A 21,099-nucleotide genomic window follows, 5' to 3' on the forward strand; every position below is an offset into this window, starting at 1 on the left:
CTATTGTCTTAGTTAGGGTTAAACCCAGTAAAATTTGCCATATTGCACATGTCTTAATGAAGTTTGAATGTTCAATAAAATACTTCTATATTCACTTAAATTGTGAATAGTTGCTCCTTGGCTGGAGGGGGAGGGGGATCGCAGCTCAGCTGTGTGACCTGGCAGGATGAAGCTCCAGTAATGCAGAGCGGTAGCATCAGCTGCTCCCTGTCCAGACCTCCCAAGCTTTATCAGTTACTGGGCTTTATGTGATTCTCAGCTTGGCCAGTAAGTGAAGGAGCCAGAGGCTGTGCCTGTGTGACACAGCTCATGGGTGATTGACATGTGTCTATAATACCAAAATACCCTTTCATCAGAGTAGGAAGTGGCCCATTTAATAATTCAGTACTGACTTAATGAAAAAGCACAGGGCCAGGCCCAGTCCTTTACTTGCAGCACTCTGGAAGGTGTGGCAGCATGGGGAATTCAATTTTCAAATGAACAGAATCTGATGGGTGTTCAAAACATCTCTGGAAGGGTGGGCCCAACACTGCCACAAAGATGTTGAACCACCACAGAGACCTGTGGTCTTCCCTCTTTTAGCTTAAAACCATCACCCCTTGTCCTACTGGAACATGCCCCACTAAATTCTCTCAAAACTGAGCAACCTAGGCTGACAGAAACAACTCCTTTATTTCAAAGCTTTCAGCTGATGCTAAGTGCAGCATGTATATGCTCATCTTTGATGCATTAACCTATGTGTAAATGTACAAAGAACTACAAAGCAGGAGCATTATTGGCCCCTCAGCAGCCAGAGATCTCTTTAACCTAGTGTAAAAAAATTCAATCAAATATCTCAGCATGAGATTTTCCAACTGCTGAGCAGTTTTTTATTGAAAAAAACAGTACGAAAGTACACGGGGTCCCTGCCCTCAGCCTCGGCTCCCCATGAAACAAAAAGCTGCTCTGCTGCCAGCCACAGAGAAGGGGTTGTTAAGTGTTCTGCGTCAGCTGCTGCATCACCAGGGCACAGAGACTCATCAGCTGCAAGTATTCATCAGCTCCATCCACCAAGCATTTGTCTACTTCCTGCAAACAGAACAGAGAAGTTAAAAACCCTCTTAAAATGGTGGTGCTCCAGTCAGCTGTCTCTAAGTTACAGTAGAGAACACAAAAGATGAAGTTTGCAGTCCCCAATTTAAGTTCTGCCTTAATTTTCCCTCATTTTATATTAAAAAAAAAACAAAACACAAACCTGCAAGCCTCTTGCATGAGCACCATTAGAACAGTATAACATGACTAATAATTCACTTAACCAGATTATAGTTCCTTCCCATGAAATTTCTCAGGACAAAACATTAGGTTCTACCAAGGAACATTCAGGACTAAAAAAGAAATCAAATCATTCTGCGCACTTCTTAGATAATAAAATATATTAATCACTGGAGATTAATGTGGAACTCAACTCAAGCTACAGACTTACCGCGAGTTTCTCAACTATGGCAGATTTCTCTTTGTCGCTGTAAGCTTCGCTCTCAACAACAGCATCGTGCAGCTGGTTTACCAGCTGAGCAACAGCATACCCTTCATTGATGAGATTCTGTGTCAGGAAAACGGCAATAATTCAGCAACAAACTGGAAAACCAATCTGTACTGAAATTTATTATGGAACTTTTGACATTTTAGAGGAAGAGTCAGTAGGTTGCACACAGTCCAGCATCCTGACTGACAGTGACCCTCATTGAGCACCGAGCAAAGCCTGCAAGAGTGTGGCAGGCATATATAGCAGTGATTTTGCCCAAATATTCTTCCAGCTTCTGTCTGGCAATTCACATCTCGGGGATTTTGTGAGCTTAGAGACATTTTAAGCATTCAACAACCTCCACTGAACCTGCCCAATCTTATTCTAAAATTAGGAAAGCTTAGCATCTGCAGCATCATGTGGCAGTTTCACAGCCTTCACATTTCCAGCTGCCACCGACTTTGATTTATCTTCCTCGCCTGGCAGTCGCGAGCCTCGGGCACAGAGACACCGGGAAAGCCAAAGCTTTTTAAATCAAAGAAAAACCATGGCAACTAAAGATAGCTTTTTTTAAAAAATCAGTAGTTCCCAGTTACAAAAGCAGCAAAGACTGAGAACAGTGTTCCATTAAGCCATTTAGGCAGAGTGTTTATGAAAACAGAGTTGGTGCAACCTTGTTTTTCTGTGCAACAAAATACACACCCGTGTTGTACAGAAGTATCTACTCAAATAGTGTCAACTGCATATTGAGCACCAATACATGCAACAAAACCCTCACCTACTATTAAAACTGGTGAACAGTTCCATATTAGATGACAACATGGCCTGACTATACCAGCTCTAAGGATGCAGACAATCCATATCATCGCCTCCTAAGATCAAGACGTATTATAAATCATGGTAAGTAAATGTGAAAGTATGAGGCTGTGATATCTGCACGAATCCTGGCACAAGAATTCTGAGATTTGCTGCAAGTTTACATGAGAATAAATCCGGGCTCAAAACCAGATGTCCTACCAAAACTATTTGATAAGGCTCAGCCAAGTAAAAAGCAGGAGCCTGACCAATACTGGGTTTTTACATACAGGCGTGGAACGTTTCGCTGGAAGGAAGAATGGTGCTATGGCATGCTCCCCTGTCAGGGACAACTGGATTTAAAATCCAGTTCAAGACTGAGCCTCCTTTAAACTCACAAGATTAGGAATTTCCCATTTCTTCACAGAGAGTGAAAACCTTTTCTGTATTAAAGAAAATCACTTCACTTCTATAAACCAGTAGCTTGTGCCTTCTCCAGCAAGGTCTATTTTAAGTCATGGCAGTTTGTCAGACAAACTCACTAGTGTACTGTAAGATTAACATGAACTATTTTAAAACTGAAGACTTAAAACAGCTTTATTCAGATACTCCTCATCTAACACAGGTTCTGCATGACCAAGAAGGTAACTAGTCCAGAGACAAGCCCAGCCCACCGAAGAGGCAGTTCTAAAGGCCTGAGCCAAGTGTCCCGCTAGGAATTCCTGCTCTGCCTAGTTCAGCCCAACAGCTCTACGTCACCAGTTTAACTCAGGAGAAAGCCTGAAAGCCTGAGTCAGACTGGGAGGGAATATAATTTGCACCTTTGACCGTTCTTCCTCAGAAGGGAACGATCAGAGCACTAACTGTGCTTCCTGAAATGCGCACCCTGACTGACCTGGGGCCAAACGCTCCTCAGGTGCAGCCCAGTGGCAAAGGATCCCCAGGACAGTGACGCAGAAAGATACCCGAGCACGAGGACTCTACCTTTGCCAGCGTTTCCAGTTTCTCAAATGAACCACTCTGGCAGACAGACAGCAGTTCGTCAATTGTCTCTTTAGGGATGACCTGTAACAAGAAGTTACATTTCTTAATTTCAACTTTGTAAACTTGAAGTTGATGCTTATAATAACAGACACAAAGTGTTTATGAGTGAGGCCATGTTAGCATTTCATTCCTCTACACACCCAACCACTTTCAAGCAAGTATGTAAGACAGACCAGCTAAATTTAAAGAGCTATGTTTGTCCTATATTGGTGATAATAAAATAAAAACTACATAATGACAGAGAGTTGTCAAAGCCAATTTCATAAATCCAAATACACAATCGCTTATTCAAGACACTAAGTGGAAGACCTGCTTTAACAATTTATCAGCCAATGCTTTCTGTACCATTCTACACCTAAAGAAAACAGCAAATCAGTCTTCTCTGCAGTGACACACCAGGGACATACAAAAAAAGCCCAATGCAAAAAGATCAGACAATAAAACAGAAAAAATAAAGTTGTCAGATGCCATGAATTAGCTCTGAGCAGAGAAGCACTGCCCACATCCTCCCCCTGCTCCTTCCCATGCCTGTCAGTTGAGTGTCTGGACAGTTTGGTTTCAAGCTTCTTTATTAATCTTTTGTACCAAGGTCACTACAGGGTCACAAAAGTTACATGGGATCAGGAAGTTGAGGTCTTTATGAAGAAGTTGTGTTCCTTCAGATTAAACAAGCATTAGTCGATAATGAAATTTCATGCTTGTGTTTCCTAACATTACAGTCAACTTAGACCGCTTCCAACAGGTTTCTTAGAAACAATGATTTACAGATATCTATAAGTGAAATCCAGCTCTATTTGACAGCTAGATACATAGAATAAGTTCACTGAGAAAATGGTTTAAAACTGCTCTGTAAAACACGCACAGCAGCAATTGCCTCCGGTTCCATCTCAGTGAAAACCTCACAACCCTTGCAATTAGCTACGACAGTAGCACCTTCAAGGGAAGCCTGTCTGTCATTAAAGCTCATTTATTTTTCAGCTCCTCAACTCCTCATCTCACATTTCTCGCTTTAGAGGATAAGTGTTTTGTTGCTATAGGAACCCCTTCACACAAGTTTTATTAAATGCATCTCCTCTCAGGTTTCTCCTGTCCCTGTCAGTACTACCCATGTCATTCTACAAGAAATCACCGCTCTTTTGTCAGAAAGCAAGATCCTACACAGATCCTTGAGGAGACACCATCACTGAGAACGTTAAGTTGAACGTGAGCTGCTACTGAAAGTTCATTCCCCTGTGGTGTTTCCAAACCACATTTTGCAGTAATTTATACTTACACACTCACACACACATTATATATATAAAAGTGCCAAAAAGACATTCTAGTCTACTGTCCCACACAAGGCAATACATTTTTGCATTCATGGGCAGAATATTTCAACTTCAGTTTCAATTAGATTACTATTTTACAGTTTTCTTTCATTTACACAGTAAGTTGCTAGAAACTGGCTATATACTAAACATACAGAATCGGGCAGCCCTTAAAATTCTGGCAGATAGTGTATCAGTACCATGCTGCAATACTAATGGGTATAAACCAACTTTTTAATCAGACTTTGCGCAAAGGTAGATATAGATACAAGTAGCAAGTACAATTACTACACCAATGCTTTTCAGAATAATTACAGGAGAGACTGTAAAGCCCAGCTTACCCCAGCAATTTCAGTGACTATCTTCTCTGTGATCTCCTTCCCGCCCATGAGGCGAGTGGCACTTTGAAGAAAAGTAATTGCTTTTCTTAAGTCCCCTTCTGACACTTTAACAAGGTAAGATACAGCCTGAAAAATAATGTCAGGAAATGCCAAGTGAGATGTTCCCCGTTAATTAAAATCCAGTACACTTTCTCAGCACGTTCATTTTAAAACATCAAGCGGTGCCTAAAGCAGATTGTCATAGACCAGCACAGTACACAAGTTACAAGGCAACCTCTCTGCTAATATCAACGTGCGCTGGTGATTTCAGAACAAAGCGCGGTTTAATGCAAGCATACTCAGCAAAGAACAAAAAGTCCCACAGTTCTGCTTCAAATTTTCTCTGGTGGACATTTTTGGCTTTAGGAAGACTCTTAAAATTTATCCTATTTATAGGAGGAGAATAATATCTAAATGAGTTTATATATATCATATTTAATACAACTGAGCAGTCTGGAGAAGCATGCTGACTTTTCACTGTCACGCACTGGACTAAGCAACAAAATTCTATGGTAACCATGAAGCTACCTCACTACTGATTTTCACGTGTTCCTTTTCAGCAACATCCAATAATCTCTGCTGTTGGATTTTGTCTGACAAAGGCTTGAAGCGGAATTTGGAGCATCGCGATGTTAAAGGTTCAATTATTCTGAAAGAAATGAAGGTATATGCTTGGTAAATGAACACATGGGTCAAATTCATACAGACAAAGCTATCAAGGCAGAAAAGGGCAGCATAACCTTAAAACTGCAACACTAAGAAATAAAAATACCTAAGTATTGCCTTCAGTCTTGTATTCATAGAATCATAGAATAGTTTGGGTTGGAAGGGACCTTCAAAGGCCATCTAGTCCAACCCCCCTGCAATGAGCAGGGACATCTCATGGGGTTACATCTCTAACTCAAAACTACAACAAGTAGATATCAACCTCATAGTGAAGAAGAAGAAAAAGCACAGAATAGGAAGAGCAACAAGTCCAAATGAGCAACAAATTCCACGTGTACCTGCTGATGTAGTTACAAATAAGGCAAAACCGTGTTGTTTTAGATTCTTTTTCCATTGTGCGTCTCAAGGCTGCCTGGGCTGCTGAAGTCATTGAGTCTGCTTCATCCAGAATTACAATTTTAAAAGGAGGACAAACTTTACCACTGAAAAATAAAAAATCTGTTATACAGGAGACATGCAATGTAGAGACAAGGAAAAAAACCACACCACAAATAGCAAGTCATATTTTACTTAAGTACTTATACCCGACAAATAGAACATATTCAGAGTTCCCACAAAAAGATTGACACTTGAATACTGTAAAAGTCCTTCAAACTATATACTCTTGGTTTAAGTTTCTTCTTTTAACAAGAAATGCAGCTGTTCTCTGTACAGGCTTTCTAGTTCCCTCAACTTTATAGGACACTGCAACAGACTAATTCCAGTACACAAGACCATTTTGTGCCAGAGAGTCCTGACATGCCATTTCTCCCCGCTGCTTTCTACACCCTCTTTTTCCCCACACATACAGCTTCACCTGCACAGGCCTTCTCAGCACCTAACACCAGAATCTCATTAGCATCTTATAAACTAGCACCCAACTTGTATGAGATGCTGCACATTAGAGGTACTAGAGAAGTAACTTCCACCACAACTTACCCAAAGCGGCTTTTCTACGGCAGTCAGACATTCGCAAAGGCAACAACATATGACCAAATCCAGAAGGTTTAATCTGTTGAGGTTTTCCCTGTCTGCCTCTGACAGCACTAGTAAGAGTTCCTCTGGGGTATTCAAACTCTCAACATGAAATTACATGAAGTCAAAGCTTGGTTAAAGCACTGTGCGTGTTACAAACCTCTGGGCAGTGCTGACCCATCGCTCATATTAGAATTATAAAGTTAACCTAAACAAAAACAACCACGTGCTGTGTCCTAAGCCAGAGCAGTTTTGTCCAGCACTTACTCTGAACGGCTTCCAGACGCGGTCAGCTGAGCAAAAGCCTTCACTTTTTCCCGAATCACTTGTATTCCACGCTCATCAGAAGCATTTAACTCAAGGACTCTTTGCCGGAATAATTCAGGCCTGCAAAATTTTTATTGCAGCACGTTAGCTGCTAACTCTTGTAATGATACATTATAAAGTACATCAACAACCCTCCTGGCCTTTTGCAACAGCAGGTATTATTTTTGCCAGCATTACTAAATAACATACTTTGTTAAAAGACAGTTGAGATCATTAAATCTTAGGTATGAATTTCCATTAGCTATTTTTAAAATCACCTCTCAGACTGCAGAAAACAATGAAGTGTAACATTACATCAGTTATCCAGGAAAAAAAGATAGGAAGTTGGCTTCCTAAGTTCAGAGCACTATATTATATAAGCAATGTGGAAGAACAAGTGAAATGGCCAGACACAGTCCCTGGCAGTGCTCTTCCATTGCAATACTACCAGAAAGAAATATCTAGAAAGTATAATACAGGCAGTATTTAGCAGCACTACTATACAGCAGCACCTCTGAGTTAAAAATTAATACAATGGATTTTAAGTTCTGGGAATGCAAATGGATACACAATGTGGAGTAGTTTGCCTGCTATTAAACTAGAAGTGCTTCTCTCCAAAAAAACAACGTGAGCCAAAAATTAAAGATGACAGGGCTGGTGGGGTACTGAGCTCAACACTGGATTTGTTCATAACATCAAACCACCTTCTCAGCCATTTGCTTATGGGTCACTGAAGTCACTACTCAAAAACTCCCCAGTGGTCCAAGTGAGCTGATGAATGTACACGTGCTGAATTTTAGCCTGACTCCCAATATTATTTCCAGACACAATTCAATGGTGCATGATGGAAAGATTACAATTCTGACATTTATGAAGTGCTTTGAGATATGTGAAGCTAACAACTTGCTGGATATACCATTAAAACTGGAATTGCTTTACCAAGTTCAATAAGGCATAAGCAAGCCACTTCTTTTCATACTCCTTGCTACAGGGTTACAGGGCTGCCAGTCTCAAGTGTTACAAGTCTGTATTGGTAACAGAAATCAATGACTTGTGACAGGGCAAATGAAAAAGAATTAGCACATTAGAAATTAATTAGAATGTGAAGATATTCCCAAAAAAAGACCTTAGAAGTATGAGAAAGTTTCCAGAAGCTACATAAGAACAGGCGATGACCAGAGGGACCCTGCCACATGATTAGAAGACATGTAATACTTGATTAGACCAAAGTAACTTGATTCCAGCTTACCCAAAGAGTTCTCTAGCAGCTGCCAAAATAGTGGAAGTCTTTCCAGTCCCAGGTGGGCCATAGAACAACAGGTTGGGAAGCTGAAACAGCAAGGGACCATTTTTTAGAAAAAGCAACAAACACACCAAATCTCAAATAGGAAAACCTACCGAAAATCTGAGCACCCGATAGAACAGAAACTATCTACTTCTCCTGTTAAATAATATAAACTCTATCACTTCTAGGTCATTGCACATAGTGCTTTGAAGGAGGACAAACAGTTGCTGTTTATAAGACAGCAACCATCACACGTTTTTTGGTGGCACCATCACAAGTTTTACCAAAACTGATACGTCGATTTATATTTTATTTTGATATATTCCCTCCAGGTCATGCCTGAGGTCACTAAAGCCTACAGAACTTACTGTTATGGCTGCAGTGACAGGCAAATTTATCCAAGAATGCCCTTCGAACAGTCCGGATACTACCAGCAGTGCAGCTGTGACAAAATCTGGTGCAGGTTAACCCCCCTGTCCTTCCTCAGCTCCCCAGACGGCCTTTTCAAGCCATGAGGAGAATTCTGGGCTGCCACTAACTCCAATAAGTACAAGGAAGCTTGTGAGCCTGCACGACATTGTGGTGGGTGCAATGCACAGGTGTCCCCACACTAATCACAGAGATGCTGGCAACAACCCACTGGAATGCACAGCGCTGGCAAGTTTCTACATCCAGGATTTTTTCAAAGGAGGAAACTGGTGGCATTTCTTAAAGAGATTAGGTTAACTCATCTTTCAAATAAGTTAATTAATAACATCAGCATAAAAAAAAAGCAATGCATTAAAGAAATATGCTGACACAGGAAAACCAAAGCAGCACAGCAAAGACTACAGTAAAATATAGGATGACATTTAGCAGCACAAAGCATGAAATCTCACCATTTGAGAATATACCCAAATATCTGCTAAAGGCCTGGAATTAATCAGCTGGAATAAAATACAAGCGGATTTCATTTTGTCTGTCAGTCAGAGGAACAGTGTAAGCCTGTGTAACACAGTAGTCCTGGGATGTGCACTTTTAATGCAGATGGAAAATTACTAATACGAACATGGGACTGAGAAAGCTCCATTCGCAAAGCTACACACAGCTCAGGTCACCCAGGCAGGGATGATGAATCCAAACTGGAAAAGGTGATTAACGGAGTGAAGAGCCCATCTTAGGAGAAGTGACTTTTGTAAAGAGTTTGGTTTAGTTAGCTCAGTGAAACAAAAGCTAAGATGGAATATGACTGATCTCCATAAATATATCAGAGCAACACAGGGACAAAGAACAAATTTGGCATAAATCAGATTTGTATAAGTTAGCCATGACTAGATTCTGGCTGAAATCAAGCAGCTTTCTAATTAGCATAGGAGTGATAGCTTTCTACACCATTTCAAGTAATTCCTCTTATAAATTATCAGGCTGCACTTTAAAACCGCTGCCTTTGGCAGTAAGGGATGTTCCAGTTCTACATTCTCAGAAAAAGAGTCCCAAAATCCCCTCCAATCAATAGCAAAAAGACAAACCTCTCACTCTGACTTGATTTCCAGCCCTTAATAAATGTTCTATTTTTAAAGAGTCAACTAAAATTAGATTAGAGAATTTTATGCTGAATATAGCAATCAATGCAGACAGAATGGGGACAGCAAAAAAGCAGAGTAAAATACAGGAGTAAATAATCCATAATCAGAAAACGAAATACAGACAGACCATTTTGGTAACAAGCATCCCACTTTAACTACTAAGATAACACACAGAGAACTGATTCAACTGTGTATATACCATAAAAGTGCAGGCAGAAGAATTTCCATCTTCAATCGGTTTATAGTAAATAAATCCATTTCAAGTTTTGCACGCTCTTTCTGCCAATCATTCATTGCTTGTTTCCCTAGTTACTGAAATGTAAACAGCAGCCAGTACTAACAAACAAGTTTAATTAGATACCACAACATTATTATCACCCTGTATCTTTCAGGAAAGCTCCAGGGAGAGAAAATGTTTACTGAATGACAGCTGAAAATTCCCCAACATCCACGTTAGATTAGCACACTGCAAGGGTAGACGTTTTTGTGGAGATTCATAATTTCTGCCTCTGTGCTAACTGACACTCTACTGGTTCTCAAAAGCAGCATTAGCAGGTAAGAGGCTTTCATAAGAATCTGTTTCCTAATTGCATTAAACCCACACTTTACCACTGTTTCTGTTTCAACCTCATTTACGCCTGTTTCTCGCTGAAGTTCTCACCAGTATTTACACTGCTTTCTCACCAAGCACAGCCTAATCCTTTATGTAACTGCAGCAGTATTTTTAAACAGACTGCAACCTGATCTGGTTATCCATTTTTCCACACTTGCCAGGGTAGGGCAGGATACCTGCAGGCATCACTCTGCTTGTGGGAAAGTTACCACATATAGTGCAAACCCCAACTCCTCTTCTAGAAGTTTCAGTACATGTGAAGATGTAAATTGCAATGATCATCTGACACCCAACTCTCTTGTTGATCGTTAAGATATCATCAAGTATATGAAAATAAAATACTACTATGAGCCTTGTCAGTTTCTTTGCAAAAAGTAACAACAAACCAACAGTCCTGGCAGACAGAAATCAACTTCTTCATTTCAAAACCACTCGGACTCTGGTCTCCCCAGTTTACAACAAGACAGATGCTGTTGTTACACACCAGGGACTTAAGTCCTGCTCCATTTAGCAGGTCCCAAACCAAGGTCCACAAATACAGGCCAATCAACAAAGGCCTGGCTCTCTGTTCTCACCACTAAGGTTTAAATAAAGTGCATTACACAAACCTACAGCGTTGTCACAGCTGTTTCTTTGACCTCACCAGATCTCCAAATTCAGCAAGAACTTCTGAAATAAGTACCAGCCACATCAGAATTCAAATTACACTTCTGCCTTTTTGACAGAATGAGTCCTTTCAAGAACTAACAAAAATGTCTACATTTTAAAAGTGTCAAATATTTTAAAGTACTTGCATAATTTTGTTCTCAAATGCCTTGCTGAGTTTGGGTAATTAAGGCCTATAACCGCAAGCAGAAGTTACAATTTGTCTTTTCAACTCGGGAGGCAAATTCAACACAAGTGTACTAGTGCTCATAATCTGAAAAATTGCTGATTGAGAAGCTGTGAGGTTTTAAATAGCTGTTGCTCAAAATAGAACTTCACAACCCATCACCCAAGTGATATTACATGACTGACATGTCCAGACAGAATAGGTGGCAGCACCTCAGTTCTCCTTAGCTGTTAATAGTTCCTTCCTAATTACGTCAACTGTACAAATATTGTATTATAGCAGCGTTGCTGTTGAAACCCGGATTTCCATGGGTACAAGGTCACATTACAATAGCATTATCAAAGTAAACTGAATCTAGAGATATGAACTACAGAAAGCAATTATGCAAGTCGTTCCCAGTTCTGTCATACCAGCTTTGTTTTGGTTTTCTAAGCTCAAACAAATAAAGTAGTTCTACTTCCGCAAGTTTTGATTAAACTAATAACTACCTGTGCATATTGAGCATCAGAGCACGCTATGAGTGAAATGCTTCTTACAACAAACTCTGAAAGGCCCAAATTGTTCCTGTGAACTCTTGATGAGCAGAGAGCCACATCACAAATGTCATTTTCACAGCCTCTATCCACCAACCACTTCAGCTGGCATTAGCAGCCCATGAAAACAGAAACAGCTTTTGGAGCACAAGAATGACCCTTCCAGCTGAAATGTTGAGCAAGAAAAAAAAAGTCTCAGCATTTACAAAGGAAGGAATTGCTCACATTTGCCAAAAAGCACAGCCATCTCTTGGCTACCTACTTTATTTCTTCCTTCAGTCCTTCCGTCTCCCCATCACCTGGTTCAGAGGAAATAACTACCATTTATGCTGAATATTTACTGAATTTTTATCCAAAAGCAAATACAAGTGTAAACAAAAGCAATGGAAAATGCACGGCTCATCCTCTTTATATTCTTAGGTCACAGATGCCAACACAGTAGCACGGTTTGTGCAGTTGTCATGCTTATCTTTTTGAAGCCAAAGAGGCTTACTTGGAAACTTTAACCCCAAAAGTTTGAGGATCACTATCTAAGTATTAGACTTGGGACTTATAACTTAAACTTCCTCATTAGCAAAGACTACATTTATTTTAATGTTTAGCAGTTTCATAGAAGCACTGATAGATCACTAGAACTGTTTAGGAATGACTGGCGATCCAGACTTTTCCATGAAAGAAAAATTTCCCCTCTCCTCGTAAACACGAATGTCCAAATTAGGAGCTGAACAGTAGCGCAGAGACAACAAAACCCTTTCCAGTTTTGAAACTTTTAACCAATTGAGCTTTCCAGAAGAATTCCAAACTGCATCACAGAGCTGACAACTTTACAATGCTTAGAATGCCGGAAACATCGCAAGTTTTACGCATATATCACAACATATTATGCAGAAGCCACTTAGCTTGTTCTAAAAATGATCATCGCTGAGTTAGAAAAGAGAAGTTTTTGCCTAAACACGCTGACTGGGTAGATGTTATCATTACACTCACATCAGCACCTTCCAGGGACTTTTTCAGCACAGCAACAACTTCATCCTGGAAGGCGACTTCATCCACATTTTTGGGGCGACTAAATAAAGACATTAAATGCAACTTATTAGCTAACAAATTTTCAGAAGAAAACTGAAATTGAGAAAAACATTTTCCTTTCTGATTACACCAGGTACTGAAGAATTACAGCGAATTTTGTACTTGAGGTCAAACTCATAACAGTCTAATGTGTGTAATGCCTCTGGTCTGTATTACTGCAAAGTGATCTAATTTCTCAGGAAGCTGTTTGTCTAGTCCTATTGTAAACACCAGCCTGAGCTGGTTTTGGAAGCAGAACTGGATTGCAGACTGCAATATATTACTACTTTGTGAGCCGATCAAGGCTTCTCAAAAACAAAGCATTTACTGCACTTCTGCATTTCTGTATAAAACTGCACCACTTGACACTGGCAATGGAACCATTTTCTGCTGAGTGACACCCGCAGAGGGCTGTTATAGCGGTTCACGTGCTGTTTTTCCCCTGCAACACAGAGAGTTACACCTGTTGCCCCAAAGGGAGACACCGGTCCCCTCTGCTGTCACCCCCTCCCGTCCCGCACACCCCATCAGAGCCAACCCACCCCCACAACCAGCCATGGCCACCTCGGCCAGCGACCCTACGGCCCCAGAAGAGCCCTTACTATTTCTCCACCCAGGGGATGGGTTTGAGCCTCTTGCCCTCCCCGCTGCTCCCGGCCGTGCCCTTCTCCTTGGCGGCGGGGGGCTTGGTGCTGATGGAAGACGGGCCTTTGAGGAAGGCCTGCATGGCTGCGGCTGGGCCGAACCCGGCCCGGCTGTCACCTTCTTCTCACAGGCTGTCACCCCCGCCCCACAGCCGGTCCCCAGCCCCGCCGTTAGGCCAAGAGCGACCTGCGACACCCAAACCCACCGCCCCGCAGGCCCCACCGGACCTTCCCGCCAACCCGCCACCAGCCGGGGGCGGGGCCGCTTCCGCCTGACGAGAACCAATCACAGAGCTCGGCCCTGCCACGAGGGCGGGCGCCGACGTCACGGCCTAGAGCCCGGCGCCGCGCGCGCTCCGGGTCGTGAGGCGGGAGATGCAGGGGGCGCGCGGCCGGGCGGGGCCGGCACCGGCACCGGCACCGTCACCGTCACCGTCACCTCAGGGCGCCGTGGCCGCGGCGAGTCGGGCGGGGAGTCTGCCGGGCGGCTGGCGGCCCTCCCGCCTCCCCATCCCTCCCAAATGCCCCTTTCCCAGCAAGTTAAAACAAACACAGCCCTGTAAAAAGCAGCGCCGGAAGCGAGCGGAGGAGCCTGTCCTGCGGGGAGGTTGCGGCCCTGGGGCGGGGGCCGCTGGGAGCGCATGAGGTGCGGCTGGGGGTCTCTGGCAGTGAAACTCACGAAGGGCGGAGTGTGTCCCAGCCCCGTGCTGCTCCAGCTGCCCCTGGCGGTTTGCGATCGTGCGGTCACGCCGCTCCAAGCGCCCGCGGCCCCGGCTGCTCCGTGCGGGCGGCTCCCGCGGGGGGTGTTTGTGCAAGAGGCACCAGTGGAGCGAGAGTGAATTCCTTTTGTTTTCCCGTTGCTTCTAATAATCTCCATTACAGCAAAGCCAGAGGAAAAAAGAAAAATTAGAAGTGTGATTGATGTGACAGTTCCCTTTAAAGGATGAAAAGGCATCCTAGTAGATTTGGCAGTCGCGATGCACGCCCACATTTTCATGCACTGCATAGCTACGGCTTATCCTCCTTATTATGGACCAGTTTTGTGGATTAAAAAGAAAAAGGCACTTCTGCTACCAGCAGTTGTACATTGTGCGGTTGCAGATGTTCAGCTTTACTGTTGCCCCTTGGCTGCTCCTGGGCAGGAGGCACAGCCAGAGCTGCTGCTGTGATCCCCCAGAATAGAACCTGTGCAGGGGAAAAGAGTGGACTGGAAATGGTCTCTATGGCAACAGATGAACAGTCTTTGCTAAAGAAGATGCGGGAAGGAATTTAGGCTGAAAATACATTGTTCTATCAGTTGAGACAAGCCTGTAATTCTTGTCTGGGCGATTTAAAATAAGCAGTTTCCTCTCATCTGGCATTCTGCTACTGAAGCATGAAATCTAGATCGCAGCTTTAGTAGCAAGAAATGTCCACACATGTAATTACTGCAGTTGTCTTGTTCTAAATGAAAATGCAATGCTGTGGTTTTTTCCCCTGTGATTATATTTGGTACTTCCAAGTCACAGTAACTTGGAAATGGTAAGGATGTATGAGCAGCTAGAACTGACCAGCTTTCTTTCTGAAACTGTATGAAGCTTTCTGTTTGGTGGTCTCTATTCAGTCCACTCTCCTTAATAGGTCCACTTCAAATACACCTGGCATTTGAGCATTTTATCAACTATGTATAAGCCTCAGGTTCCCTTCAGCAATGGAACTTCTTACCCACTACATTAACTTAACTTTGTAATGCAACTTATTGTTTCATTACCTTGACAAAATTTAAAGGGCAGGTTTTGGGGCAGCTTGAGCTCATGCAAATGGGAATCCTGGTCCCCTTCTTTCCCAGTCTTCTTATGCTGGCATTTGCAGGTGTACAACAACGGAATGAGGGTTCAAAAGCTCATATGGCAGAAAACCAGCATGTCGGGGGTTAGGGACAGTAGCAGGGCGGAAGAATTGATTAGGGAGAGGACATCTGTCTTTGTAAATTACTCTGCCTTCTGCCATGGAGAACTGCCCATGCAACCATCAATCTAGACCTTAAGCTCACTGACATTAATGCTTCCTGGGAGATGAGGTTTTTTATGACACTGAAGGTGGACAAGTGCCTTCCTTAAAATAAACTACATAGAGTTTAAGAAGTAAGATGACCCTACAAATTACAGGATCACTGTCCATCAGCTTAGTCTAAAATACAGGCTTTTTTAAAAAAGAAGAAAGATGCTATAAAGTGTTGGAAGAAACTATTGCAATAGAAATAGGAATATATTGATTTCCTTAAAAGTTTAACAGCAAAACAAGCAAACATTTATCTAGAAACTTTCAGCATTGGAAAGCTTCTGTCAGAATTATGTAAGCAACACAAAGCAGGCTGAAACTGGCAGTTTTCACTGTCCAAGGTGCATAAGCAAGAGAAAGTTCAAAGCAAGATGGCAAGAATGTTGAAAGGTATGAATTGGCACTTTTTTTTGTTGTTTTTAATGAAGAGATAGTAACTAGGACAGCATTCGGCTCAGCTCTGCAAAAAGTGACTGAAGGACATGATCGCTATATATAAAGTCATGGCTAAGATGACTTCTCAAGATGCAGGAACCAGAGGCCTGAAATTGAACTATCAGGCTTCAGAATTAAAAACCAAAAGGTTTTTGTTGCTGTTTGGGTTTTTTATTGTTTGCTTGGTTGGGTTTTTTTGGTTTAGTTTTTGTTTTCATACAATGCATATTTAAATTACAAATCTTGTTGCTACCAAACTTTATGGCTGTCAAAATTATAAATAGATTCAAAAATAACTAAACAGATTCATTAAGAAATGGAGTATTAAATATGATCAGGAAAATGCAAAATTAAGCTCATAAAGGCCATGAACTATAGGCTGCTGCAATCTGAGAGAGGAATACTCTCCTTAAGTGCCCTGTTTCATACCCTCTTTCCTAAGGGTATGTTAATGGTCCTACTCACAGCTGGGGTACTGCCCCAGTCTGTGTCAGGACGGCTGTTCTGGGGCACAGACAGGGAGTAGATTGATGGGAATGATGGTGACAAAAAGGTTTATGATGGGGAAGGAAGAAAGGGAGAGTGAGCAGAGAGCTTTGCTAAAACTAGTTTCTTCAGCAGCCTATTCTTCAGAACGTATGCTGGAAACAGCTGTGCTCCTTTTCAAGTAAAGTAACTGAAACAGCATCTGAGGCAAAGCAGGTCAGGCTTTGCAAATTTTAGTCAAGAGGCTAAGTGTGAAGGCAGAGACCTAGGCACTGTCAGGTGAGCTGTGTGCGGGAGGAAAAGTGTACATGCAAGTTTTGGCTAAGAAACCCAGATTTGTCACAGGAGCTGACTGAGAGAAGAGTAGAAAGCTGAGAACAGCCAGAGAAGCACTAGCACTGTGACTCTCTGAAAAACTAAGCAAGAGCACTGTTGACTGAAGTGTTCCAAAAAGAACAAAAGTAAGAAAACTTGAAATATGGAGTTCTATTTTCCTTTACTATGTGATTGATGTTACAGAAGGGAAATGGCAGTGTGTTCTTTCTCTGTAGGTATGCATCGAAGTATTTGACTCATTTACCAGTTTCTTCTGCTAATGGAAATGTACTGCAGCTCTGAAAGTACTGCCATAGCCAGCTGCAAGTGGTGACCATGTAATTACCCTTCCTGTTTGTGCCAACGGTGTTACAGTTTTTCCCAGCTGGTAACAGAGCCCCAGCCTTTGGTATGGGGATCAGTCTTCAGCCAAAAGTTAAGGAAGGAAGAGGTATGATACCAAAGTAGCCTGTTTTTAATGTAAGAAAATTGGGAAAGGGATTCTAAACTTTTCTGTTATTCCATCAGCCTGCCTTTTCTTCTGGTATGAAAGTGTTTTCAGATGCACTCAGTACACCAGAAGGTTGTGATCTTGTTCTGGAAGGAGATTCTCCTGAAAAACTGAAAGATGGGTGAGCCTATAAAGGTTATGTGAGACTTGGAAAGATAAAATAATCAATACAGTGAGGAAGGTAGGCTCTTCTCATGGATGGATCTCATTTTAATCTTTAGTAGCCCTTCAGTCTGTTGGCTAAATGTTTTTTAGTGACACAAGAAAGCGATATATAACTATGTAAGATGAAAAAAGAATCAGGTGAATCCAGATGTATTTTTTGTTGTGAGAGTTCCCCTTCCATGTGGCCAGGCCACAGGATCTTGTAAACATTTTTTGTTTGCAGTGTGCTATTTACTTTCTATTAAAATTGCTTACAAAGCTTTGGCCTCAGCTGTTTAATTCAGGATCTAATAAATGGCTGATGATTTGTCAGGCTGTCACTCTATGGAGAAATCAAATTCTTTCGCCTGTTGGCCATCAATTTAATAGTGGAATCATGATGTTTGTACAGCCCCTGGCCCTGCTTTTTGGTGAGACCCTGGGTCATGCCTAAAACATAAATCATCATCCTTTGTACCTTTAACACAAGTATATCAGCAAGAGCTTTTAAGTCTCAGAGGTGAAGTCTGTATTTGTCGCAGTGAAAATGCTGGCTCAATTTCTCAAATATATGCAGCACTGGAAATTGTTACCAGCACAAGTCGTATCAGCATCTTTGTGCCATTCCTTGGGGCACAGGGCTTTAATTTCTTTCTGTCCCCAAGAGGTCCCTATTGTCCAGGCTCCTGGTTTTCCCCCTCTCTGCTCGGGTCTTGAACTGTGGCTCACCAGTGCTTCTGCGGTGTTTCTGACTTACGTGAGTCCATGTGGTTCTTCCATTTGGGAATTTGTAATGGCAACCCATGCTATGAACAGCAGCCTTTTTTTTTAATGCGGGCGCCACTGAATGTTGGCAATGTAAAGAAATCGTCCTATGACCAGTTGAAACTCATGTAGTTTGGTATCTCTCTGCAGCCTAAACCTTTCAACAATAACCCAAATTTCCTGCTTTTGTTAGAACTCACACCATAGGACAGCACCCTCCACTCCAACTGAATCCCATGTAACCCGTCTCCCAGCTGGGCAGGGAGCAGGCACAAAACAGAATTATTCGGTACCTACTGCATCCTTTCACCTTTCAGGCTTTTTGTACCTTGTTAATTTTCAGTGAACCTGTAATTTCTGTCTTCCAAATTGGGTTGCAATTGACCCACAGGCTCAAAAGTTATTGAAGGCATAGTGGAAAACCAGAAAGCAGACTAACATAGGAAGAACAAATAATAAGAGAAGAAGTATCTTAAAATAGCAAATGTACATGTGTCTGCAGTTACTGATGCTGAATAACAATGTTGGTATAGGAGCATATGGTCTTAAAATAGCTGAGAATGAATTTAGCTAGAAATAAGACAAAGGCTCTTAGCAATCCTTGATGTTCTTGAACAGCCTTCCTGTAGGAGTAGTGAGAGCAAACCATCTACACCACTTTTCAGTGGAAATTAATTCATTTATGAATGGGATTATACAGCCTGAAGGGGAAAAAAAAGAAAAACAATCTCTTCAGTGTTTGGAAACAAAACTGTTTTTCTAGTTCCATGTTCCTGCCTGAAATCTGTGACCCTCTGAGAGCAAAATGAAGCATCCCAGATCTTTCAGACCCCTTCAAAGATTGCCTAGGTGTCAGTCTGCTTCCCATATGCTTTTTTTTCCACCCCCGCCCCAATGATGGAATTTCTTCCTTGGTTGAGGGAGTCCTTTTAACATTAGTCAAGGTCTTTACAGTTTGAACTTTACTGCCCAAATAGGCAGTAAAAAGAGGATCTCAGAAGAAAATGTCTTTTGCTTTAATCCCCAAATGTTGGCAGGTGGGTGTCTCTCAAGTCATCCTCCTCACATGTTTTCAGGCAGACTTGCTGTTAAACTAACTCAACAGAAGTATGCAAGAAACCTCTCAGCACAGTTGGTCAATCATCTAAAAATGAGGTCACAGCACAGATATTCAGCCTGGCTTGTAGGTCAGCCAGCTGATTATAGGATTTTCCCATCACAGAGGTAGATAAAACCTTTTGCAACACCAGGACTGATGCGGTAATTGTACTGTAAGATCTAATGAACCCACAGGGGTATTTTTACAGCTCCACATTTATGTATACGTAATGTCACATACTTTGGCACGTATGGAAAGGTGGACCCAAGCAAAATCCTATGGATGGGTGGGGAAATCTGGAATTAGAGCTGAAAACATTCTGTGGGAACAGAGATCTTGCAGGCAGTTGCCCCCTCTCTATTTTATTTCTTCATATTTAGATGTGTAATACGTTTTCCCTGTTTCTAGAAGTACCTTGCATGGAGCTCCAGATAGACTTCTAAGGAGGAGGCACAAAGAGGGAAGGGAGATTCACAAGTCTCTGGTATGCTCTGGCCTTTCTCACCTTCTTGCCTGCCTCACTTTTCCTCTTCTCCATTCCCAGGTGGGGTCTGTAGCCAGGAGGGCTGATGAAGCTTTGCCCTTGCTCAGCAGCCGGTTTCCCTACAGCAGCCACACATCCGCGCAGGGCTTGGCTGTGTCCCTGTCACCAGCGGCAACTGATCCCTGCAAACCTGCTCTGGCCCACTGATGTCCCCAATGCCTGCCAGCACAGCTGAGCTCTATGGCCATGATTGCAGGTGAGACCTGCCCAGCACCTGGGGCTAATTAATTTATACTTCTCGTACACTGTCCAGCACCCAGAACTAATTAACCTACCCTTCTTGTACACGTGCAGCTAGAGAGGGTCTGGGCGGTTTAGTCACAGCAGGATCCCAGGGATCCTGTCCGTGGAGGAGGGTAACAAAGCCTCTGGCTACAACCCTCCTTAAAAGCCCATTGACCCCCTCCCCCTCCATGTACTCGGCAATTCCATTTGTCAGGCAAAGACTTTTAGAATGGGGGGGGGGAGAAGAATGGTCTCTAGGGACGTTGGGGGGTTCCACCTGGGGACAACCTGCAAGACACCTGGGCCCCAGGGGTCGAGGGGGAGCAGCGGAGGCTGCGGGCGGGTTGGTCTCTACTCCCGGGCACGCTGGTGAAGAGGGCGTCGCAGAGCAGCTGCTGCTGTTACAGCTCTTCTGCCAGCTCCACTCCTCCCGATGCCATTCCTACCTCCAGGATTTTTCCCTGACTCACAGCATCACCATCCAAAAGTCTCCCTGGAGGAAGGTATCTGCCTGCTGGTTTGTCTCTTTATCCTTTGCCTCATCCGCGGGAGAAGGGAGAAAAAAAGCCATAAGCAATCAACTCGCCTGTTTCTCTTTCTTTCTTTTTTTTTTTCTTTTTTTGCTCCCTCCCTGTTGTCAAAGGGGGTAAAATCCCCTTTTGGAAGGAGCTTTTCTAGGTACATGCATGGACGGCAGCGAATTGGGAGAGGTGAGCAGCCGGCAGAAGATGTGAGAGCTGGAAGGGCCGTGCCGTGGGAGTGGTCCTCGCTTTGTGTGCGAGCGAGGCAGTGAGTGTGCAGCCTCCCACTCTGAGTGCATCTTTTTTTGGATGCTGTGCAGCTCCCTGTGTGAAATGCTTTTTTGGTTAAAAGAAGAAGAGATGTCACATCAGGAGCTCACCCAGCGACTGACTACGGTTATCACCCATGTGGGTAAGACATCTTTATTTTTCTTCTCTCCATATTTGTGTAGATTTGGGGGCCC

At 42.8% G+C, this 21,099-nt stretch overlaps 1 protein-coding gene across 1 annotated transcript; it reads right to left on the minus strand.

Annotated features, from left to right (window-relative positions):
* Positions 1 to 966: 966 nt before the first annotated feature.
* Positions 967 to 13,633, minus strand: RFC4 (replication factor C subunit 4; the record flags this gene model as incomplete). The annotated part of the gene is made up of 10 exons (XM_080349782.1): positions 967 to 1,068; positions 1,463 to 1,579; positions 3,281 to 3,361; positions 4,989 to 5,114; positions 5,556 to 5,676; positions 6,032 to 6,175; positions 6,975 to 7,094; positions 8,263 to 8,342; positions 12,829 to 12,907; positions 13,509 to 13,633. 10 exons carry the CDS (start codon positions 13,631 to 13,633, stop codon positions 973 to 975), a joined length of 1,089 nt encoding a protein of 362 aa, XP_080205908.1. The 3' UTR covers positions 967 to 972.
* Positions 13,634 to 21,099: the final 7,466 nt, after the last annotated feature.

The sequence above is a fragment of the Nesoenas mayeri genome (assembly GCF_963082525.1).
Source record: "Nesoenas mayeri genome assembly, chromosome: 9".
Classification (NCBI taxonomy): Eukaryota; Metazoa; Chordata; class Aves; order Columbiformes; family Columbidae; genus Nesoenas; species Nesoenas mayeri.